Source organism: Chelon labrosus (genome assembly GCF_963514085.1).
Source record: "Chelon labrosus genome assembly, chromosome: 1".
Taxonomy (NCBI): domain Eukaryota; kingdom Metazoa; phylum Chordata; class Actinopteri; order Mugiliformes; family Mugilidae; genus Chelon; species Chelon labrosus.
Window position 1 is genome coordinate 11,569,678 of NC_140337.1, and position 23,863 is coordinate 11,593,540.

Genomic DNA, 23,863 nt, shown 5'->3' on the forward strand with positions numbered 1-23,863 from the left:
CCATGTGTTAGTTTAATTAATATTCTTCTGAGACATTTCTTCTTGGCTTGTGGTAGCCAAGAGCTGGATGGGTTTGAGCAGAGAAGACAACGGCTCATTTGTGCAGAGCCTGAGGCAATGAACAATTTATCAATTAAATTTAACATTTGAATAAGTGACATGCAAACCAAGGGCTCCTTTAAATCTTTGGAGCCCACAGATGTTCAGCAGACTAACACTAGAGGGAGGCAAGTTGTCAAAATAAACCATCTGGAAATCGCTTCCAGGTGTTTGTTATGTTCCTTCTGGCCAGTACTGACTGTAGGAGGCCTCAATATCCAGAGTCTAGTATCAAAATCTCAATACTTCAGTCGTATCTTATAAGGATGAATGTCTGGATCAGTCAGTGTACAGCGACATTAACTACTGTACGTAAGCACAGTGCTCCAGTGCTTGGGTATTTTAACCTTCCACTTCATTTCAGGAGGGAATATTGTGTGTTTTTAATCAGCATTTTTATTATTTCACAGCTTTATTCGGTTTAGAATGAAGAGCCCTAACTCTAACCCTAACCCACACTTTTGAAATGCTTCTCTTTTTTACAGATTTAAGCAGCAGGTTTCCTTTTTCAAACTAGCTCCAACTCCAAGCCAGTACTTTTACTTCATTCAGTTTTAACTGCTACTACAGATTTTCATGCAGGACTTTTACTGACATTCATTCATTCATAGTCTATCACAGGGTTAACACAGAGAGACAGACAACCATTCACACTCACATGCACGCCTACGGACAATTTAGAATCACCAGTTAACCTAAAAAGCATGTCTTTGGACAGTGGGAGGAAGCTGGAGTACCCGGAGAGGATCTGAGTACCTCTTTCACCACTGACAGTATGACAGAAGAATCCACAGACTATTTAGACATTTTGCTGTGTCACAGATGGCTGAATCTCCCCGAATCTCCCCCCGCGAGCTGCTTGTTTTTCATGCTGACTAACTCTGACACAGTCACTCACTGGGACACTTGAATACAACTCCAGCCATCTGATGGGCTGCACCTGTGCTTTTTCCTTTCCTTATCCTATAATAAGTCACAAAGTTACATGTAATTTACTTTCCTTTTTACTCAGACTAGACAAACAGTATATATTTCCAATTTTGACAAAGATAATTCATTTTGTTCTTGACTTGATTTATGTGTTTAGATTTTACATTCTGAATGCTCGTGCAAACATTTATATGTATTTATGGATTTAATTTTATATGTATAAACCAGAGATGTTTGCAGGTACTCTGGGTTGCAGACTCTCAGGTCACGTTGAGTGAGGGACAGGGACTTCACAGCTTCCTATGAAAATTTCCATCGTGCCCATGTCAGGACGCCCAGACAACAAACAGCAATAGCAATCAGATGGAGATAGCGGCTGTTTGCAAACTATTCTACTGCGCTTCAAATAATGTCAGAGTTTAACATCAGAGCAGAACCGTGATCGGATCTCAGTGTCGGCTTGAGACGCATGTGAAAACGCATTTAATGACGGTTGTGAACACGTGTACTTAAAGCTGGATACTTGTGATCAGGTTTCAATGGACCCTCAGCAATCATGTACGCTGCAGGTGAAGTGAATAACATTGACCATCATGGGACAATCCAGTGTTCTGCTGGGAAACTTTTGGACCTGGCATTCATGTGGATGTTACTTAGACATGTAGCACCCACCTAGACCAGACCAGGCACCCCCACCCCATAGCAATGACACTCCTTGATGGCAGCAGCCGTCCCCAGCACTAGGAACAACTAAAAAAAAAAAAAAAAACGTGAAAAACAGTACAAGGTGTTGACCTGGCCTCCAAATTCACTAGATCTCAAACTGATCAAGTATCTGTTGGATGATCTACAGAGGCCCCTCCCCTCAACCCATAGGACCCAAAGGCCCCCACTAACAACATTCTGTTGCCAGACACCACAGGACACCCTCAGAAGACCCACGTCCATTCTCTGATGAGTCACAACTGTTTTGGAGGCACAAGGGAGACCTACACATTATTGGGAAGGTGGTCATAATGTTATGCCTTATCAGCGTATGCCACAGTTATTTCAGTACAGTTCAGTTTTTTGCCCAAGAAGAACAAGAGGAACCCTGTGATTAGTAATTAACCTGTCCTTTATTATTTCACTTGTCACTAATGATTATGTGGTATATTGTTACTTACTCACTGAAGTCATGAACTTTCACAGCAACCCAAAGCAGAAATGCTACGATTATATTTCAGCAGTGGAAACGGTTGGTTAATGTGTCTCAGGGCAACGTACTGAACGATATCGGCATGTGTGGTCTGATTTGTGAACTGTATGATACAGCAGGTACTTAAAGGCAATAGGATGTATGCACAGTGCAAAGAGAGTCAAATGAACCTCTAATACCTGACACATGTAATTTAATTCCTTAAAAATGTTTTGAAATTTAATTTCCCTCGGTTCACTAAATGTGGCACATGCAGATGCTTTCATGTCTATTATATTTGTTCTATTTGTTCATTCTATTATTTGTCTTTAATATGTGTTTAATGCTACCAGAGGAAGTAAACACTTCTCCAAATTGATTACACTGACAAAGGTGCCTTGGCAGTTTTGAGTTTTCAGTAATTTTACCAGTAATATTCACTTCTTGAAATAGGTCACACACATTATCCATTTCACATTCACTTCCTAAAATATGTTCTACACTGAAGTCCTCTTTCTGGCAAACTTTTTTTTTGCAAATTGCACGCATGGAGACCCCAGACAGGGGAAGGGGAATAACTACACGTTACGTGGTCTTCATTTGTTTTTTAAGTGGAGGAGTGGGCCGAGGGTTGGAAAGTCCCGTCAAACTTCCAACGTTTGTCCGCTGAGCTGGGACAATGAGCCCTGCTAGCCACAACTCATCAGAGAGCAGGAAGAGGGGATGACAGAGGGTGGGAGAGTTCAGCGGGAGTCTGCGGCCCCTCCGCGGTCACCCCTTTTTCAGGAAGCACCGGCGGGCTCGCGCACGTGTTGTTGGCTGGTAGTCTGAGCGCGGCGTATGAGGAACCGGGAGGAAACAGGTGCCCTCGCCTTCATTGTTTCCACACCAGCACCAAGAAAAAAGCTACGCGAGATCTAGAAGATGGACAGATCTGAGCTAACAGAATATGTGATTCATGGGTTGAAAGAGTTTGTTAATGAGAGGAAGGAAACTCAGGGAGGAGAAAGGTTGTTTTAAAGAGAGAGACCATATTAAACGAGCAGAGGCCCATATATATGACTTCATATGTCACGGTGTGATACATACAGTAAATGACGCACCAAACACATCATTCCCAATTGATAAAAAATGATTTAATTTAAATTGTACAAAACCATTTTTGTCCAGCAAATTAACTCACAAACACACACATTTGCCATTATTATTAACTATTCAATTGTTTGTCTTATTTAAATGGCTGCGTCATAAAACAACATATCATTTTACTTCCTCACTCTACGTTTTGTACAAGACGCCTAAGTCCTTTGCCTGCTTGGACTGTGAAAGCAGATATCACTGCATACTACAAAAAACAGGCCCCAGGCCATAAGGTTAAGATAAATATGAGATAAATACACATCTGAGAAGAAAACTTAAGCCACTTAATACTGATGATGTGCTTTGCCACTTTGCTAGACTCGTGTTCAGTTTTAATTCACTCCAAAAACTCCAACCTCTTTCATAAAACTTACTCTATCTTTCTTCCAAACTTCCCACATTTCCTCCAAATTCACCGTGCACACCGCCCACAGCCTCAATGCCCTGTTCCCCTCTTTACGTCACCTCTCAAACCTTCAAGAACTCTTTCTTTAATCATCTTACATCATTTCCATCTCAGAAAACCCACCCAGTTTCTCATTAACTTCCAAGACTCATACTAATAAAGCATCAATGTGTTGTTATGTTAGCTCCAACTTCCAAACCTCTTCCAACGATACACTAATAAAAGCAAACGTTTCTTTACTTGGATCATTTGTAAATTTTGACGTGACGTCTAAATCTGGCCGCCCTAACAAACCTGTGACTTAAAAGTCATAAATTACAATCCTCACTCAAAATAAACAAAAAATCAGATGCCAATAATTTAAAATTAGTCAATCAATTCAACAAATTTCACATTTTCTGACAGTTTTAGATATCATCCGGGCAACATTTGTCTTCCTCTTCAGCAGGCCTGCAGGAGAGGCTGGTAGGGCTCGGTCAGCACCTTGTAGCGGATCTTGGTGTTGGTGACGGCCCCGTGTTTCTGGCGCAGGTGCAGGCGCAGCTGGCTCTTGTGTCGGAAGTGCAGGTCACACTTCTCACACTGGAAAACAAGCGGTACACAGATAAATTGCCGGGGAAATGAAAGGCGGACTAAGAAGGGCGTTCTGTGATTTTCTTTGCGGATGATACAGCTCATTGGTATTTCTGGCTTACAGTGTAAGGCTTCTCTCCAGTGTGGATGCGCAGGTGGCTCTTCAGGGTCTGCAGGTGGCGGAACCGGGTGCCACAGGTGTGGCAGGGGTAAGGCTTCTCCCCTGTATGAATCAAGACGTGGGCCCTGAGGTGAGCAACCTAACACCGGGACAAACCAGGACAAACAGGTTGAGTGGTGAGACGGTGAAACAAAGAACCTTAAAGAACATGACAGGGCATGAGAAGATTATACTCTGTAGTTTCCAAGCATCAACATATTTACTTGGCATTCTCAAGGTTCTGGTATCATCGCCAAGAATTAAAAAAACACACAAGCACAGAGTGCTCTATCAGCAGCTCGACATACTGCTAGATAACTGGACGTCTCTTTATTTCGTATCTCTTGAAAGTTGAGAAAAGTTGAATAAAACTTTCACATAAGTTTGAAATTTGTGGCTTCTTTTAAGTTAGTAAGTTAAATTTATAGTTAAATACAGTTTCTTATCATGGCTAACAACTTTTTTATAATGGTTTTATTACAAAACTTCCCATAAACTCATGCACAGACGCACAGAGAGTCATCCCTCACCTGAACGAATCGCGCCCCGCAGGTGTCGCAGCGGTAGGGCTTCTCTCCAGAGTGAATGCGGGAGTGAGTCTTCAGGTTGGCCGGCCGGTTGAACTGAGCTCCACACACATTACAGCGGTACGGCTTGTCACCTGTCGGGTCAAAAGGTCGCCGTTTATATTTACTGTGTATTTCGACGCAACGGAGACGGAGCTAGAGGGAAAGTAGCCTCACCTGAACAGACTGACTTGGTTCCTTGGAGGTTGCCAGAATAGCAGTAGGGCGCGTAGCAGTTCTCACGCTTGACAGGGTGTTGGTTATGATGGGCCGCTTCTGGATCAGAGGGGTGCAGTTTTGTGAGAACGGTGCCAGGTGAGGGGACTGGAGAAGCAGGCAAAGTTGCAATTTTAACTTTAAGCTAACATTTTGACAGTGAATGTGAAACACGTAAAGAGCAATGTCCCAACCTGTTTCCTCCTTGTGAGAGGGAGTCACTGTTAGATGATCCACAGAGGGAGGTGGCCCGAGGGGAGGGGCTCGGCCAGAACCCTCGTAGCAGGAGGCCTGCCCCTGTCTGATTGAGAGAAGGTCAAAATGTTTCACAAAAACCCACAAACTGTGCGTTATTTCTCTGTTATCTCCTCGTTCCCGTTGCTCCAGCTTACCTATCAATCTGACCAGGCACTTCTCCAGACCACGCCTCTGTTGGTGCCTTTGGCATTGAGCCCACCCTTTCGGCAGAGGGTGATGCTTGACTTTGGGGTTCCTCCGGCTCCTCTACTTTCACAGTAGTGGCGGCGCAAAGAGGGTTAAGGACAATGTACTTGTACTTTTTCCAGTTGCAGGCCTTTGGGTCGGGTGTGGCTTTGGTGTCACTCTGGAGAAATAAAACCCAGATAGTTACTCCACTTTTGTAAATTCAAACTTGACTCCTGCAAATCTTGTAGTGGCTCAAGTCACGCATTTAATAGGTTTCTTGAGACATACCACGAGATTTTTGTTGCAGGTGTTGGACTCGGCTGGAGAGTTCGGTTGGCAGCTGGAGCGGGCAGGGCTGCTTGGAGATGAAATCGGGGAGCCTGTGAGGGGTGACCCAGGTTCTCCTTTCGGCTCTTTTGACCTGGGCTGACTGGCCAGGAAAGCCCCTGGCTTGAGAGAGCCGCCGGCCACTACAGGGACCCTGCAGGAAAAACACAGGAAGTGCTGTAATGAGCTAAACCTGTCAACACACACAAAGGCACACAAACCACAGAGGCAGCACTTCTGAGTGCGTGTAAACAAAAGGTGACGACAAGCAAGTAGGAAAATGTGAGGGCCACATCTTCAGGGCCGTCTCCTACTCTAGTTTCATGCTTAATTCTCTTACCTGATTGACCCGGTGGTTGGGAGTAACGTCTGGGGCCGTGCATTAGGCAAGTCTCCTCCTTTTGGGACTACAGAGGCTACAGATACCCTGGAGTCCAGCTCCAATTTCAGGTGTCTGGCACTCACATTTTCAGTGCTAAAAAGGAAAAAACATATAAAAGTTGATATTCAGATCAGTTAAAAAGATCTCCCACACTATTAATCCTCAACAGATAGTCTTTCCGGGCGCCTCACCAGTGCAGCTGCATGAAATCCCGGCAGGTATCAGCCACGTGGTCCATCTGCAGGTAGGTAGCGACAGCCAGCACCCCGGAGACGATGCTCGGAGTCAGAGGGAGGCGGGAGGTGTACATGAAGTCGAGCAGCAGGGAGACGCTGGATGGATCCAAGGTGCTGGGGAGAGACACGGTCATGAGCTGCTCCCCGCTTCCACCACGCCCCTGAAGCAGCACGCGGTGGGTGTAGAGCGAGTAGAAGAACCCACTGAGAGGAGACAGGAAGACGGAAAAGCTCAGGGTGAGATTCAATTCATGTGAGCATCAGCCTGCAGTCATTTTTTAACAGAGATAAGGCAGGAATGATAGAAAGGAGAAGGGGTGACAATAGATGTCCCAAGTGGAAGGAAACTGAGGAATACAGGACAAAAGCATTCATGAGTCAACCAGAAGAAGATGTCCTCTGGCACTTGTGTTCTAACGGGAAAATACAGCATAGCTCATTCAACAACATATTAGTCAGTTTCATCAGCTTAACCCTCGTGCTACCCTCTTGTATAATCTCTCTCTGTCTGTCCATTCACTTGGGGCCCCAGAGACCGCAAAGGTACCACGAGGGTTAAGCCCACTGTGAAAACTACTGTTTCAGACAAAACCTTGACACCAACCTGCAGGCCACGAGCACGGCACAGTGCGCCCGCAGGTGCACGTTCCCGACGACCAGGGTGGTGTCGGTCAGGATGCTTCTGTGCCGCAGTTCGTTCATGTTCAGCAGCACATCGTTTGAGTGGCGAGTAAACTCCTTCACGTAACCCTCGGCCGGGGCCGCGGCCCTCAGCGCCTGTCCTCTGTCGACCCTGTATCCTTCCAACACTTCCATTGTGCTCCTCTGGATCTGAATGGGGGAAAAAAAAAATGCATTATGAGCACAATAAATATACAGTGAGTGTTGAATATTTGCATGAATCTTTTTAGGTTATGATGCACAGGAATGACCTACCTGTATGTAACTGACAGAATAAATATACTGGAGTGTCCCAGACACATGTATTAGGTGAGACCAGCTCCCTACTCGTACCTGTGTGTGGAAACAAAGAGAAATACCCATATCATCTCCTGTGCATATTTATACTTTTTAATTATATGATATAAGCTTTCGGGCAAAGAATATAACTATAACACATACATGCAAATTTTGATGACTTATTGTCTTACTGATTTGAGGATCAGTCAAAGTCAAGATCATCAACATCTCCACATAAAAACAATCTAAACACTCACTGTAAACAACCCGTTAAAAAATCTGAATATAATGAGAATCTCCAACTCACCCCGACCAGCAGGGACGAGAACTAACGCTCCCTGCGCTGACGTCAAGCCCCTTTGCTCAGCGTTCAGTCCACAGCCCAAGATGTGGAGCAGGAGCCCACCCACAACCTCCAGTGGCTCTGAGAAACACTGTGGCAGGAGGCTGGCGGGAGGGAGCTCTTTATAATGTCGCGCAGGAAGCCCCCTTACAACCAGGGCTGCTCGTTTCCTCTTTCCTCAATGGCCCACGCGTACACTGGAAGCAGCGCAGGAAAGGCCCTGGCCCAGGCTTTGGGCTCCAAGTATTTTTAGTGGGCTATTAGTTTGTCTAAACCCCCATAGCTCGGAGCGAAGTAATTGCAGGAAAGCATCGCGTGTTTTTGTGCCACGTTGAAAAAATATATATACGTGGACCCTTGGGGAGGCGCGGTACGTGCCTGGCTATCCAGGGGTAAGGCAGAAAACATCCCCCACCAACGCTTTCCTACCCTTTACCTCTCTCCAGGACAGAGGAAACGGTTCGAGAGGAAGCTGGAACACCAACTTATTGTTAGATAAACAAGCAATGCCCTCATTACTGAGATTTTGTCTTGTCATGGTTTTTTTTTGTTCAAATTCTGAGTCAAGATTCCCCTTATCTCTCGTGATATATTAAAGACCACAATGAATGCATATTAAACTGTGATTGATAAGTGGACCAGATCAGTTAGGTGGTTCCTGACTTCCGCCTCAGAGCAGAGGCAACGTGTTATGAGGGCCAAGAGGAAGGAAGCAAGACAAAATTGATCGTTCTAGATGGAGACACCTTCTCCTGGTGGTGAAAAACAACCCCTGCCCCGCCCTGACTGAGAGAAATGCAGCCGACAGATGTGCAGGAACTCCCCCCCAACACACACACACACACACACACACATACAGTGCATCCTGCGAAGCTGCTCAGAGACATGGATGAAAACGCCTGCGCAGGACATCCGTCAATAATAAAGCAAGCAGGGGACAAGGGAGGAGAAATGGTGATGGGGGGGGGGGGGGGGGGGGGGGCAACAGAGTGAAGGGGACAAGGGCTCAGAGGTCACGAGCAACTAAAAAATAAGCGGAAAGCTACCCCATCCTCGGTACAACCTTGGTTTCACGGCGAGTCAGATACGGGACAGTAAATTGAGGCACTACAAAAGTGAACCATGAACTGGACTTCCTCCACATCAAAGTATTTCGCAGAAGGAGACCTTGAAGAAGGAGGAGATGAATCTTTAAAGTTGACTCAGGGATGATGAATGCAGGGTTTCAATTGTGCAACATGGAAGCTGTGATTAATGAAGAGGAGATTGTTTTTGTTTTCACTGTGGTGACTAATCCAGTTCAAAACAAGCGTGAACATGATGTGAAACTTCTTAGTAAATTCTGATCTGCCGAAACCAGAAAAACAGAAAAATCTATTTGCTACTAGTCTACTTTAATTTCATTCATTCATAAAATCACTGAAATCTAATTTGTTATAAGTCAAATACAGTATCAATATCAAAAAGCATGTGCGTGTTTTGATACAGTTCCTTTGAAAATATGAGTCGGAAGTAACATGTTTGCAAGGGATGCAGGCCGCTTGTTGCGTGTCCTTGTGCTTTTATTTGTTCGGATGGGGGTCGGATCAATTGTGTGCTTTGTAAAAAGAGAGAGAGAGAAAAAAAGGAAAAACCATAAAGGAAAACAACGATTAAGAAAACAGAGAGGGAGATGTAGGTCTCGGCTACTTCCAGGCATTGTGAGAAGAACGGATGAGGGGGGCGGTTGAGGAAAAGTGAGAACATTACTAAACGGGTTCACCAATGGCCGGAAGCCATTGGGTCTGTCCCGTTGGCAAGGCTGGGCAACGCTCACTGCGACTTCCTGCGTCTTACCCCCATCTGTCAGTGCCCATCAGCGACCCAATGGCCCTGTTTTTGATTAATGCGGCGTTGTCGCTGATTACCGTCAAAATGAAGAAGCACATGAACCGACCAATTCTCAAATGAAGGGCTTCCTCTTGTTTTGTGGTTTCCTGGACAGAATGTTTATCTGATAATGTGTGTATGGCCTGAGCCATGCTTTGACTTCAAAACTCCCAGTTGGTGCCAAAGTGTTGATAGCTCCTGCAACAATAACACAGATCTGCTTAAACAACTGCCTCTTCCTGTGACTGCACAGCTCTCTGGACATATAAGGGCAACCAGCACAGAGCTACTGGCAGGAGGAGCAGGAGGAGGAAGTAGGGAGATCCCAGCTTTGGTTGTTTGTCTACTTGTTGGCAGAGGTAGAGTGGGAAATAAAGCATAAATTATAAAGTTATGAATCCCTTCCGTTGAAGAGGCGCCTTGGGAAAAGAAGTTGGCCTCCAACATTATGCTGGGTGGAGCTGCAGGAAGAAGAAAAAGAAGAAGACACAGGATAAGGGGTAACAGCAGAGGGACAGTTGACCCAAATCTTTTGAACCGCAAAATTACAACTTGACCTCCATATGAACTGACTGCTTGTGCGATGCAAAACAACTAGAAATATATGGAAAACACATAAAGAGATGAAATTCTGAATAATCAGCGGTAAGCTGGCACATTTACAATCAAAACCCATGAAAAAAAACAACTGTAAATATGGATAAAGTTCACATAAATTCTAACTTTAACCATGAAATGTGAAAATAAAATAATTCTCGACATGCAATTAAACGCTAGTTAAAATGTATATGAGTCAAGAGGCTAAATCTGGTGACTAGATCATGATAACACTTACCACACAATTTTAGTTTTGAGTTGCACACCAATCTACATTTTTGTTCTTTTAACTTAATTTTTTTATTTTCCTCCTATTTCTTTAATTTCTGTTGCCTTTAAGTATATTTATACTCTGTGTATACTTCATGTTTTGATGCAGCCTCATATACTGTACTTAACATGTAGTGCAGTATCTGAAAGCACACCTAAAGTCATACTGTAAGTTCTGATGTGTAAATGAAGAAGTAACAGAGCGAATTCTGCAATACTGTCGCCATGTTAACTCACAGATGACCCTTGGGTGGATCCATGTGACTCATCAGAGGCTTGTTATGTGCGTAGGTTACTGCGTCAAGGCCCCGCAGTACTCTAAAAGCAGAGTGGACCAACTTCATCTGAACATTGCTTACCAAGCAGAATTATGATGATGTTGGAATATGGGATCCGACTGAAGAGAAAGCTTTAGATGCCGGATTAATGTTCTAAGCAACGAATCTCTTTCTCAGTCACAAATCATGGCTGGACTGAATATTTCTGAGAGGGCAGCGCATGGAGCTCTAAAATACTTTGCGGAAACTGGATGTATGCAAAACATAGTCAGGCCAACCAAAGCACCGTCAGAGGCAGAATACAGCAAGCTTTGTTTCAGTACACATAGATAAAATCGCTAAATAAAGACTCCAGTGAGTCAATTCAAAACAGTTTCTAATGTAAACAATAACTTTTTTTTTACTAGCTATATATATTGAAATGCATTCATAAACATATGAATGTCGAATGGACACGGGTTTTCACGTAAAAAACACAATAATATGTGCTTTATAATAGAGTTTTGTATTTTATTTTCTAAAATGTGACAGATCCACCCGCCACCCCACCACCTCCCTCCATGCGCGCGCACGGCACTCGCGCACTCCAGCGACGTCACACATCGGGAATGCGGTGAGGAGCTGCTGCTGCTGCTGCTGCTGCTGCTAAAGGCCTCAGGATCCGCGACAAAGTAGGTTAACGACGCCAAAGCAAAAAGAAAGTTTCCTCGGCATAACTTTCACCAACCTTTGAACGTGTAAGCGGAGGTGTAGGTCGTGTTTGTGTGGCTCGTTTCAGGTGGTAGGTAGGTGTCGGTTGTCGCATTGTTTCCTCTTCGGTTGGGCTGGAGTTAGCCTGGAGGCAAGGCACGAGCTTTGAGTTGAAAACAGGCTAGCAAACAAGTAAACAAGCCTGTTATTAAAGTTAATTCTCGCTAATTATCCACCATTGCGGGCTATTGTGTCACTTAAGTGGTATGTTTTCCACATATGTGACGCACAGAGGACAGATTTGGACACACAGCTGGTCTGTTTGCCAGTCATTCATATGAGACGTTAATGTTGTGCGTTTAAAAAACAAGCAATATGTCGCTGGTGTGAGTATAATGTGCTTTCTCTGTTTCGTTTTACCTATTTTTATCTTTTCCTTGATTTGCAGATGAGACCGAAGGACAGAGGAGAGTCACTGTAACGGTACTGTACAAGGTATGAGACGCTTATACGTTATAGATGTACAGTAACGTTTCCAGATGTAATTTTATCTTGTGCTTTTAAACGCATTCTGGCTTAATAATTGTTATGTATTGACTCAGAGATCTTATTATTTTATTAACTCGTATATGCTACAGTATGTAAAAAATGTTAAGCTAACCACAGCCGTTTGGTTTCAAAATAAAAGCGCATAAAATGAAGCCGATATAAATAATAATGTTTTAGAGTGAGTATCGAAATAATGTCTTATAACTTCTGTTAAGTTGAGCATATCAAGCATTTTTGTCCATTAATTTCCACTGTACACTTTTAAATGTTTGTATTTCTGAAACTCTTACGAAGGAGATATTTTATTTTGGTAGTCAAAAATACCGGATGTCTTTTTTGTTTATTTCCGGTAGCTTGACGCTTGTCACTGTCATCAACTTTGACATTTTCATGAGTTGCTACCTACACGAAACCCAGACTAACTAATAAATAGACTTACAAAGTTCTAATTTTTTTTTTTTTTTTTTTTTTAAACGCATATAAAACTAAACATTTGGCCGGGCGGGGCGATACATCTGGTGAGATTAATTTCCTGGCCCGGTCATCCTCGGATTTGAGTGTGCGTTCATCCGGATGCAGTCAGGGAGATTAGATCATCTCCTCACTGGAGGTGTTGGTCACTCTTTCCAACACTGGGGTCACTGTGCAAAGTCATTTAAGTCCACGCTGAATGGTAACAACAACAACAACAACAACGCCGTGAAAAGAAAACACAAAAAATAACAGTAAGCTCAATCTAGTGTGTAAGCGCTGTGTTTCTGTATGGCTACATCATCCTCTCATCCATCATTATAATCCTCTTACTCACATGGATTTATGATGGCCACACAACCCACATACAATCAGCGTGAGTGGGCTATTAATTTCTCCACCCTGACAACTCTTGGATTTGATTTGCTTTTGTGTGTGTGTACTTTCAAACCCTTTGGGCTTTGTGCCAGGGTCCATGCATGCACTGGTTTAAATAACAGCTAAGGATTCAGCTGGTGTGTTTAGTCCATCATTCATGCTCTGCAAAGTGATGAATGTACTGACAGATGTCAAAGGCTCCAAGATCACAACGGCTTAATATTTCTAATTTATTCCGTCTGACCTCAGTAGTAGTCAGTTTGTAATGACGTTTACTTTTCTTCACAAACGTATAAATGACAAATCCGCGTTTATATTAGATTACCTCTCAGACACTGGATTAACATCTTTCTCTGTTTTGTTTCCGTAAATGCACTGAAACATGACCGATGTTTTTTTTATTTCGCTTCCTCATTATATAAGACCTCAGGTGCGAGTCAGCACTCGGACGTGTCAGCTGTGCACTCCAGCGTGTTATTTATCCCGCAGAGAATAATATAATATATTGTTATGAGCCAGGTGTCGGTGTGTGTGCAGATACATATCACTGCACAACACTTCCTGCCTTGTTTTTGTCTCCACTTCATTTGGAAATAAGTGATACTGGTGTATAAACACTCAAAGACAATAACTATTGTGGGGGGATAACAGGCACATAATTGCACCTGTTTGTGTGTCTGTGTGTGTGTTTGTGTCTCGAGGCACACACACCAAAAAAAAAAAAAAACACACGCACGTTTTCAGATCGAGCCAGCTGGAAACCCCCGAGCCTGGCGGAATGGGTGCTCTCTTCCTGCTCCTCATGTAGACGCCTATTGTTCAGTCTGTGTGTCCCTGTTGCCATAGGAAACAAAGTCTGAAGCATCCCTCGGTTTCCACTGGTTACCTGTGTATTAAATACACACAACAGCAGCAGCTGTTTTCAAAAACAATATAATAATTTTTAGCTGCAAAGTAAGCAATCATTGTGTTGCACTATTAAGATAATCCTTAAATTTATCCCACGGTGGAGAGATTTGCAGTGTTGCGGCAACATTAAATAAACACATCTGTTATATTATAAAATAAGCACGAAGTTAATATTCTCCTTTGTCATCTCAGAAGCCTGTCATGTCCGGTCCCACCTGGCTGCCACCGAGGACCCTGGATAGCCCAGAGCGAGCCGTCCCCCAGATGTCCCACTCCGCTGGCGCAGCAATCTACCGAGCCCCCAACAAGAAGGGTACGTCTGAGTTCAGACCAAAATATGGTCCCTACGACCAGAACGGAGGAGGAGGAGGAGGAGGAGCAGGAGCAGGAGGAGGAGGGATGACCAACAGGTACATGGCGACTGGTCCCACAGGTAAGAAGGCCACTGGTCACATTTGTAAGTAAAATAACTTCCTCTTGGATCGTTTTATAACCGCAGCCAATGGGAACCATCACCAGCACAAAGTAGTACAGTTAGCCCTTAACAGGAAGATAATATTATCTAAGGGAACTTATAGATGATATTCTCTATGCAGGAATAAAATCTGTATAGTGGTGAGTCTCTGCTTTCTACTAATAAACATGTTAGTTGATTAGTAATAATTCTTTCTGTCCAAGCTGGTCGTGAAGAAATACCTTTCTTAACGCAAATAATGGGAACAAAAGGCTTCAACAGTCTGAGTTTGACAAATCAATCTGATATCTTTAAAAGTTATTTCAGTGTGAAATTCCTTCTGGATGTTTTCACGTACATTCCTGCTCCGCTACTGTGCAGGAAAGATAAGAAGGAATTTAATACTAAGAGACAACAACAATACCAGTGTGATCTAGCTGTCTGAGATCGTTAAATGTTCACAATAGTTTTAGCTGAGTTCACTTTTACACACCGTCTGGACTGTGGATTATGTCTCCATTATGTCTCCACAATGTAGGTTGGAGGAAATGATTGTCTGTCTGGGTGAAGTTAAGGTGGAGCCTGCTGAGTCTTGTTTGCCAATATCTGTTCTCCAAACTACAGGTGGACCTATTCATCATTCATCCACCGATCACTATTACCCTCCTCCTCCTCACGGTCCCAAAGAAGACCGCAACTGGAGCCCTCATATGGACAGCTACGAGCTGATGGTGGGTGAATTCTTTATTCCTGAGAATAAAATAAAAAGCTTTGAGTTTTATATATGTCCAAGCTAAGAGGAGGACATGAGGAAATTTCTGGGAAAGTCAGCACAGAATCGATCACTGATATCTTTGTGATGCTGTTCTGACGGTAGCATCGTGGTCCTGAGAAGCCGGCGAGCTATCACTCCAAAATTGACGCCGACATCGACTCCCTCACCAGTATGCTCGCCGATCTGGACAGCCACCCGCAGGACTCCAGCACTCAAGTACGACAGCTCACTCTGTTACGTCGTAATAACTGATAAGAACTGATGTGATAAATTGTTCCGTCTTGTTCGTTCTCCCTGCAGCTCTACGACAACGTGCCTTACAACAAATACCTCTCAGGAGATCACTACAAGCCCGCACACCAGAGCGCAGCTCCTCCTCAGGCTCGGCCGACGATGGGCTACGGCTCTCACCCCCAGAGCCAGTACCACCCGGCGCCCCCCTACCCCAGCGATCACCAGACAGGTCAGTACTCCACCTCCCACCAGCAGGACTACTACTCCTCTTCGACTCCTAAACCCTACCCTCAGCCCGTCCCGGCCTCCTACACCACCGCCTCAACTCCTACCGGGCCCAGGTTCAGCGTCCAGGTCAAGACGGCGCAGCCCGTCACCTACTCTCAGACGGGGAGGCAGGCTGAACAGGCTTACACCCCGCCTCCTCCCCGCCAGCACGTGTCGCGACCGCCGCCCCAGACTCAGACAGCGCCGCAGGGCTGGTACCCTTCCCATCCCAGCTCACAAGTTCAGGAGATGCACCCTGAGGGGGGCTACAAGGCGAGCGGCTCAGGGCCCGGAGGAAGAGTTAACCAGGTTCCGGTGTCTAAGAGAGGGATGGAAAATAACATGACGGGGCCGGGAGCTGCACAGAGTCCTGCTTATCAAATGAGCAAGGTAGGGACGCAAATCTCCGTCTGTCGGTTTAATAATTGAACGTGAACAGATTCTGGAGATCAGATATTTAGATCATTTTGCAGTTCCGTTGAATACATTTGTTGTGCATCCTCTTTCCTCCAGCAGGGGGTAGCAACGAGGCCTGAGGAAGAGCTGGATCGACTCACCAAGAAGCTGGTGTATGACATGAACCACCCGCCTGCAGAGGACTATTTTGGTACAGTTGCTACACGCCAACCATAAGACCAGGAAAAAATAAGCCTGTTAAAGAAAAAACAAGCCTGTCTTTATAACACTTTGCTAAGCAGTTTCTGTTCTGACCGTCTGCGTTCAGGCCGCTGTGCTCGCTGCGGGGACAACGTGGTCGGAGACGGCAGTGGCTGCATCGCCATGGAGCAGGTGTTCCACGTGGAGTGCTTCACGTGCATCACCTGCCACGCACGTCTCCGGGGGCAACCCTTCTACGCTCTTGACAAGAAGAGTTACTGCGAGAGCTGTTACATTGTAAGTGAAAGAGGTTGACCTATTTGTAGTTTAAACTTCAGATGGTATTTTTTATTTAAATTCAGAATTATTCTTTTCATTTCTACCCTCGTGTCGTTTCCTTCTTTGGTTCTTAGAGTACACTGGAGCGCTGTTCAAAGTGCTCCAAACCCATTCTGGACCGCATCCTGCGCGCCATGGGCAAAGCCTACCATCCTCGCTGTTTCACGTGTGTGGTTTGTAACTGCTGCTTGGACGGCGTCCCCTTCACTGTGGATGCCACGTCTCAGATACACTGCATAGACGACTTTCATAGGTACGCCGTCGTTCACACGCCGCTCAGAGCATTGTAACGAGGTGTTGGGCCTGTTTCTTTCTCTAAAGCGTAATAAATAACTGTGAGTCTTGACGCCGTCCCTGACAGGAAGTATGCGCCTCGCTGCTCGGTGTGTGGTGAGCCCATCATGCCTGAGCCGGGTCAGGAGGAGACGGTCAGGATCGTAGCGCTGGACCGCAGCTTCCACGTCAACTGTTACATCTGCGAGGTGAGTTGAGGTTTGAGCAATTAAGCACAGAGCGATGTTCGGCCGTTTGCAGGTGCCGGGCCGTCTGTAAGCGCCTGTGGCCCGACTTCTTTTTAGTGTCTCCTGCATCGTTGCCGCTAGTCGGACCCCTTTTCAGCCCGTACATTCATTCACTCATTCAGCTGAGAGAACCAGTGTACTAGAAGAGAAATGGAAGAGACAAAAGAAAACAAACACAAGTTTAAACTGCACACACACTTCTGGTTTTTCTAGTTTTTCTAATCTGAACATTCAAATACTTTCACAACGACAGGATCATCTAGAAATGGACTGCACAACCTTCCTTTCCCTGTTCCTTGAGTTATGACTACAGACTACTGCCACCTGCTGGTGTGAAGAGGAATCTCCGCTCACATAGGTGTTCAATTAGTTAAAAGAAATCAGTCACAGTGGCTTTGGGGAAATTTAATTCTTGACAGCTTTTGTTGTGTTTTATTGAGATAAAATCATCACTTTTATTTTATTAGTGCTTAGCAAACAAACAATACATCACTTTATTACAAAACTAGACGTATGTGCTTCATTTGGAACCTCCTAGATTCATCAAATAGTGTTTTAGACTTTAAATAATTAAATAAAATAAAGATTCTGAATGTAATTAGCTGGGCTATTTTGTACACTGCGAGTCTGTGTGAGAGAGCCGAAGTGACTGTTGTGTCTGTATTCATCAGGAATGTGGGCTCCTGCTGTCGTCTGAAGGCGAGGGTCGAGGCTGTTACCCGCTGGACGGCCACATCTTGTGCAAGAGCTGCAGCGCTCGCCGCATCCAGGACCTCTCGGCCAAAATCTCCACCGACTGCTAACGGATCTCCTCCACCTTTTTTGCTCCGAAGCAAATCAAGACAGTAAACGCGCCACGCGACGTAAAACCGATCGGTCGGATGCTGCGGTTACTTTGTCACTTGTTACTGATGGAGTGTATTTACAAGTTTTCTCGCTTCACTTTTTATTTTTTTAATTTTTTTTCGTTACTTTTCCGTTTAGCTTAGTGTTACAGTGGCCTGATCTGCAGGCAGCTTGGGCTCCACTCCACCACTTTTCCACACCGGTACTGCTCACATATCGGCTTGCACGTCATTATCGCGGTCAAACACAAAGGAAGGACGTCACAGACTTTCAATCGATCTAAACAAATGCGACACAGAGTACTGAATTGCCTCACAACGCGCACATTAAAAGCACACAATAAAACTGTGATTGTACATAGCAGACAGCGACAATGGAGATAATCCCAGTTGTTTTCAGAGAGCATGTAGCCTTTAGTGCGGTGAAAACCTGCAGTGAAGTAGCCCCGTAGATGAAGAAGTATAGACGAAAGGAATGTGTAGGGTTTTGTTTTTTTTTCCTCTCTTGAGCTTTTCTTAAATATTTGCTAGCGCAGATTCTTTCTCACACATCTCAACGTTACAGAATCATGTTTAGTTATTTAATCTCTTAACATTTTGTTGCAGTGTTGCTTTTTTTTTTGTTTTGGTTGATACTTGACTGTTATATCGAAGCTGACGGTGCAATGAAGTCTTCTGTCTAATTGGACAACAGGGTGTGGGTCACTGACTGTGTGAAGCCTCAGGTGAAGAGTTTGTGTACGTGCCATTGGGGAAATACTAACAACATTTATACACACTTTAAAAAAAAAATGATTTTTACACATTTGCTAAGGATATTAAACGTCAAATTTGAGGTGATGACTTTTATTTCCCCTGAAACGAGTCGTTCTTTTGGCTTTCAGCTCTTCACTCGTGGAGTTAACGTTAACCCTTGCACTCATATGAGACTTTGGAGCGACAGTATTTGTCATGATTTGTGTTTAACCTCTCGTCCTTCCGTCCGCATTTTTGTACGCGTTTGACTTAAAAGGGCTAGAAATTTGAAAGCCTTACCTCAAGGACGTCGCTCAGTTTCATCATGATCCTGTTTTGAAACTGTGAATTCTGCTTTTTCTTTTGTAACGCTCGGTCGGTCGCGCTCAAACCGGTTCAGCTTTCACCTCCTGTTTATTTATCTCGTGGTGTACATACTGTGTGAGGCTAACATTTCATTAATGCTCGTATATGTCATTTTTAAAGCCCTGAATCATGGCGTCGTACTCTTTTGTTCCCACTGCAGTCGGCCGTTTAACATCCACATTGTGTTCACTTTATAACGCTGTGAATCGGAGCTTGTTGATTGAAGTCGTCCCCAGAACTGCAGCCGTCTAATAATGGATTCACCCTGATGGCAGCTAGTGGGGTGGGTTTGTCTCCTAAAGCAGGCTGTAGTAATGTAACCTGATATTAAAATGTCACCAAATTAACCGGTGTGTATGTGGTTTTTTTAAACAAACGCTCACAATGCTCAAAACTTAAAGGGCTACCTTATTGGTGCAGAGCTGGAAAGACGATTACCAGAGAGAGACGATGTAACAAAAGCTGCTGCTGTGATGCGTTATGGGAAATGTAGTATCCAGAATTGCTTTAAATTTAAAACAGAGCTGTTGTAGTTAACATTTTAACCTAAAACGCTTTTAACATCTTTAATTATTTATTTTTGCGCAATTAACTCGCACATGTTGTGTTGTTACAACCTCGTCCCCAAACCTGAAGTGAGGTCACAGTAAATGATTTTACCCAGCGGAGGGCAGTATTGTCAAAACTATCTAAATAAGGAGAAGTGAAGCAGAAACAAACCAACAGAAATGGATAAAGTTTTCTGAACTGACTCAAAGCCCATCCACATCTCCTGACAAGAACACAATTACCTGCAGCTGAGAAATATAAGTAAATAACCAGGTACATTTAAAACTGATATCTGAAAATAATGCGATTAATTTGCATCGACTCTGTGAATCATGCGATTAATCGCGATTAAAAAAAAATCGTCTTAATTTAAACTTTTCTAAATTTTCACTGATCAGCCACAACATTAAAACCACCTTCCTAACATTGTGCAGGTCTCCCTCGTGCCTCTAAAACAGTTGTGACTCATTTGGGAAAGGACACGGGTCTTTGGATAGCTGGTGTCTGGCACCTGGATGTTGGTAAATGGGGGCCTTTGGATCCTATTAGTTGAGGGAAGGATCTCTGTTGATTAAGCGTGTTCCAGCATATACCACAGACACTCAATTAGTTTAGGATCTGGGGAGTTTGGAGGCCAGGTCAACACCTCGAACTCTATCTTTTGTTTTTTGAGCTGTCCCAAAGAAGTCTTGGTGATGTGGCAGGCTGCACTGTCCTGCTGGGGGTGGCTGTTGCCCGTCGGAGAGTGTCGTTGCTATGTCAGCAACACGTACGCAGATCGTACGTGACGAGTAACATCTGCATGAATGCCAGGACGAAAGCTTTCCCTACGGGACGCAGCATTGTTTCAGCTGTCAGTGGTGTCTCTTAAAAGTTCACAAATCAGATTTTCTGAAATGCAGCGTCACATTTTAAATCAGAAACTTTTATTTATGTATCTTACAACGCATAACCCTACAACTGTTGAGCATCTGTATATTTCTTACCCTGCAGTAAATGTTCCAGCTACTACAAAGTGAGCATACAAGGGTTAATTCATCCTTTAAAAACAAGAATGCTCCTTCCTCCTCCTTAACACGAGGTGAAAGTCTTCCAGAAGAAGTTCCGGCAGCCTGCCTTGCGCTCTCTCTGCGAGAGGGGAAGGTGTCGCCGCCTCATCAACACCTGCTCACTGCCTTCCACCTCCTCTTCATCCAGCTCGCCGAGCATCACGTCGCCTCTGGCTGCCATCAGCTCGGACATGAACTTGAGGAACACCAAGTCAGTAAGATCCTGAAGGAGAACAGGAACGGCAAGTGTAAGTGTTTGAAGTTCAAGAAAAAGAAGAAGAAGGTGAATGTCTGTACCAGCTCCATGCAGGACTGACTCACCTTGTCGTTTGTGAGGTCTGCTCTCAGGGTTTCTATCAGCACGTCGCTGTGTGGAGCGCCGCTGACCTGCACCAGCAGTAAAGACGAACACAAAGCCGCCAGAAGTACGTGCATCAGAGAGAGAAGCATCTCCACCTAAAACAAGCGCGTCCAAAATATGACTAACCCCAACCTAGGTGATGGAGGAGCTGAACGTTATCCCGCTAAGATGTGCAGATAAATAGGCTTCTTCATCTTCAGATCCTCCTCATCCTCAAGACAACAAAAGGACGTGATTGGTGGAAGTGCCACTGGACGGCCGTGACGCCACAGACAAACCAACTAACCCTCAGAGAGCTTCTTGGGTTGATTAGTCCTCATGTTGCAGTAAAGTGAAAGTTAATGACTTAACTTCTGTCAGTCCTAATTAGCCACACCGGCCTTGTAGGGGTCCGGAGCACGGCGTGAGGTCTGCATGCTGCACGGTGCTGTTAATGACACAATGTGACTCAAATGTTAATGAGGACGCCCTAACCAGTCCAACACTCCCCCACCCTTCAGCTTCGCTTTGAGTCAGTGGAAGACCAAGGAGAAGGAGGGTTAACACCTAAATGTCAGACTGCAAACAAAGACACTTGAAAGAAGAGAAAAGTGACTCTGAAAACACGCCTATTTGGTAAGAAATGGTGTTTTGAACTTTAAAACAAAAGACTTGGATGTTATGGCTGGTTCCAACATGAGGTTTGAGACCCCACAAAGAGACGGGAGCTGAATCTGAGAGTTCCTGACTGTTTACGTCTTAAACCCTGATTTCAGATTTAAAAAAACAATAGACTCACAATATGGGAGATGTTTGAACCAATACAGAGAAATAAATATCTCTGCGTGAAAATGAATAGTCGCACAACCAATCGCAGCAACAAATCATGTGACATACTGTTCCTAACAAATGCCTTCGTCGCTGTGTAAAGCAGAGGTAGAAGAATTAGTATAAATGTCATGAGGGTGGAACACAGAATAAAATAAAAACTTAATTTCCACCTAAACAAAACTGTACACAAGTGAATATGCTTTTAGGATGAAGCAGTGACAACCCAAGAGCTTCTTCATATTAAGTGGACATCCTGCATATGTGGGTTGAAACAATTTTTGTGTTTTTTTTTTTTTTTTTAATTAGATTTTTTTAGTTATTACTTTAAATGTATTATTGTTTTAATTTTATTTTTATTTCTTTATTTTTTAATTTGAGGTTTTATTATTATTTTAAATTTTATTGTTATCTTAAATTTTATTTCTATTTTTTTAATTTGATTTTTTTTTTACCACATTCATTGTCAGCACGCTCTTACGCTGTGTTGTTTGGACGGATGAACAGCGGCCCACCCTAATTGGGGCTCTTGAAACAATAGTTTGTATATATATATGTACACAGTATTGTTTTAAGATATTCATCCATTTGCATATTTTCTGACCAGGCCCTCTTTAGAAACCACATACCCCTCCCGTCCACTGTAAATAAGTTTAGTTATTAATGTGTGCTGCTGACCTCCTGCACAGATGAAGAGTGAGCTACACATTGTACAGTATACAGTCAAGTTTATTATAGCCTTTGAAACAACACTATAAAAATGACTTGAGCTATTGTGAAAAGTGCATTTGTTCTTTAGTTCTTCCCTTCATTTGAGAGCCACAGCTCTAATCTTTGTAAATTTAATATGCTATAAAGTTTTTTTTCACAATACTCCAGCTAAAAGTCTCATTTTTGCATCTGCTTCTTTAAATAGACCGTGACCTTTCCCGTGACTGGTGTTTTCCTCCGTCTTCTCCACAGGGCTCTCGCTGATGAGTCAGATTGCTCAGTCTTTAATCATGACATGACTTAAAGTAACATTTTCCAAGCAGCGGAAGATGTGTCGATGGCGGACGTCCAGCTGTGGCCCTCTGGACGAAGGAGGTGGGGATCGCACAAATCACACATCCGCTGCTCTGTGACATGATATCATGACAATGTGTCAGCAGTTTGTCAGGATTAATAAACACATTCGTCAAAGTTCCTCCAGCTGATTGGTACAGTATATGACTCTATAGGATCCTTTACGTTGCTGATTTCAGTTTTTTATTCTGAATTTCTAGCTATTTTTTGAAGACTAATGAACGTAATATCAAATATAATGACGCAACAGGGATATTTAATTGTAGTCAGAAGGAACCATGGTCTAACTTTTTTGTTCTTATTAAATAATCACTTAAATAAAACTAACGTACGCAACAATCCAGTCTAGATTCTGGGTGATGACAGTTCCCACTCACTGGCTCAGTGTAACAGAGCAACAGCTGAATTATCTGTATGTACAGAAAGCTCCTCGATATTTTATCAATTCATTTTATCTTAGATATTGTTTATACAGTTGTATGCAAAGATTTGGTTAAATTTCATTGATATTTCAACCGACGCTTGGAGCAAACAGACATTAAATAAATGAGCCTTTCTTTGAATGATAATGACCTATTACCATACATTCAGGAGCTTCTGAGTAGAGCAAAAGGTTACGTTATGTGTGTCCCATTTGTCCAGTGTATTAGTGCAATTCATAGGTTCAGAGCCAGGGGCTCACATGACATGGAAGCCGTTGAGAAAACTGAGGTTATCATGAAAAAGTAATAATTCCAACTTTTCCATGAAGATATTAATATCCAGCCTAAAACTAACTTCACCGCAGTCAATGGCCCAAACATTCCTTTGCTCAGCCCCGTTAAACATTTGTTTGTGAGCACATGTCCAAAGGCTCTGGAGCAAAATCTGTTGGTGAAAGGGGGTCTGTGTTCCATTGCTAGTGATAATTTGGGGTAACGTGATATTTGTGGGTTCTCTAACAACTT

General features: G+C 43.8%; 3 protein-coding genes across 5 annotated transcripts; 1 reads left to right on the forward strand and 2 right to left on the reverse strand.

The window, feature by feature from the left end:
• Positions 1-3,279: 3,279 nt before the first annotated feature.
• Positions 3,280-8,027, reverse strand: bcl6b (BCL6B transcription repressor). Of its 2 annotated transcripts, none has more exons than XM_084548310.1 (12): positions 7,906-8,027; positions 7,575-7,652; positions 7,243-7,469; positions 6,594-6,842; positions 6,361-6,495; positions 5,982-6,174; positions 5,660-5,871; positions 5,462-5,568; positions 5,229-5,324; positions 5,016-5,146; positions 4,448-4,585; positions 3,280-4,334 (listed from the first exon to the last, which is right to left on the reverse strand). In XM_084548310.1, exons 3-12 carry the CDS (start codon positions 7,452-7,454, stop codon positions 4,194-4,196), a joined length of 1,614 nt encoding a protein of 537 aa, XP_084404436.1. In that variant the 5' UTR covers positions 7,455-7,469; positions 7,575-7,652; positions 7,906-8,027; the 3' UTR covers positions 3,280-4,193. The 2 variants fall into 2 exon arrangements, with proteins under 2 accessions (XP_084404436.1, XP_084404435.1); XM_084548309.1 differs by having other exon boundaries at positions 3,281-4,334; positions 5,229-5,375.
• Positions 8,028-11,539: 3,512 nt separating this feature from the next.
• trip6 (thyroid hormone receptor interactor 6) lies at positions 11,540-19,441 on the forward strand. 2 transcript variants are annotated; one of them, XM_084548288.1, is made up of 11 exons: positions 11,540-11,626; positions 12,094-12,140; positions 14,145-14,385; positions 15,031-15,137; positions 15,284-15,397; positions 15,482-16,072; positions 16,196-16,289; positions 16,407-16,576; positions 16,693-16,871; positions 16,980-17,100; positions 17,811-19,441. In XM_084548288.1, exons 3-11 carry the CDS (start codon positions 14,154-14,156, stop codon positions 17,940-17,942), a joined length of 1,740 nt encoding a protein of 579 aa, XP_084404414.1. In that variant the 5' UTR covers positions 11,540-11,626; positions 12,094-12,140; positions 14,145-14,153; the 3' UTR covers positions 17,943-19,441. The 2 variants fall into 2 exon arrangements, with proteins under 2 accessions (XP_084404414.1, XP_084404415.1); XM_084548289.1 differs by having other exon boundaries at positions 16,199-16,289.
• A 1,145-nt stretch (positions 19,442-20,586) lies between these two features.
• sst5 (somatostatin 5) lies at positions 20,587-21,133 on the reverse strand (the record flags this gene model as incomplete). The annotated part of the gene is made up of 2 exons (XM_084548341.1): positions 20,587-20,906; positions 21,005-21,133. 2 exons carry the CDS (start codon positions 21,131-21,133, stop codon positions 20,706-20,708), a joined length of 330 nt encoding a protein of 109 aa, XP_084404467.1. The 3' UTR covers positions 20,587-20,705.
• Between the last annotated feature and the right edge of the window lie 2,730 nt (positions 21,134-23,863).

What these genes read in the sequence shown, in the direction of transcription:
- bcl6b (XM_084548309.1), bottom strand. Translation starts at nt 7,454, where the DNA reads ATGGAAGTGTTGGAAGGATACAGGGTCGACAGAGGACAGGCGCTGAGG. An exon ending in AACCAAGTCAGTCTGTTCAG is followed by an intron (nt 5,147 to 5,228) that starts GTGAGGCTACTT and finishes TTGACCCGACAG; the next exon opens with GTGACAAGCCGTACCGCTGT. An exon ending in GCGGGGCGCGATTCGTTCAG is followed by an intron (nt 4,586 to 5,015) that starts GTGAGGGATGAC and finishes TCCCGGTGTTAG; the next exon opens with GTTGCTCACCTCAGGGCCCA.
- trip6 (XM_084548288.1), top strand. Translation starts at nt 14,154, where the DNA reads ATGTCCGGTCCCACCTGGCTGCCACCGAGGACCCTGGATAGCCCAGAG. An exon ending in TGGACAGCTACGAGCTGATG is followed by an intron (nt 15,138 to 15,283) that starts GTGGGTGAATTC and finishes TTCTGACGGTAG; the next exon opens with CATCGTGGTCCTGAGAAGCC. An exon ending in TGCATAGACGACTTTCATAG is followed by an intron (nt 16,872 to 16,979) that starts GTACGCCGTCGT and finishes CGTCCCTGACAG; the next exon opens with GAAGTATGCGCCTCGCTGCT.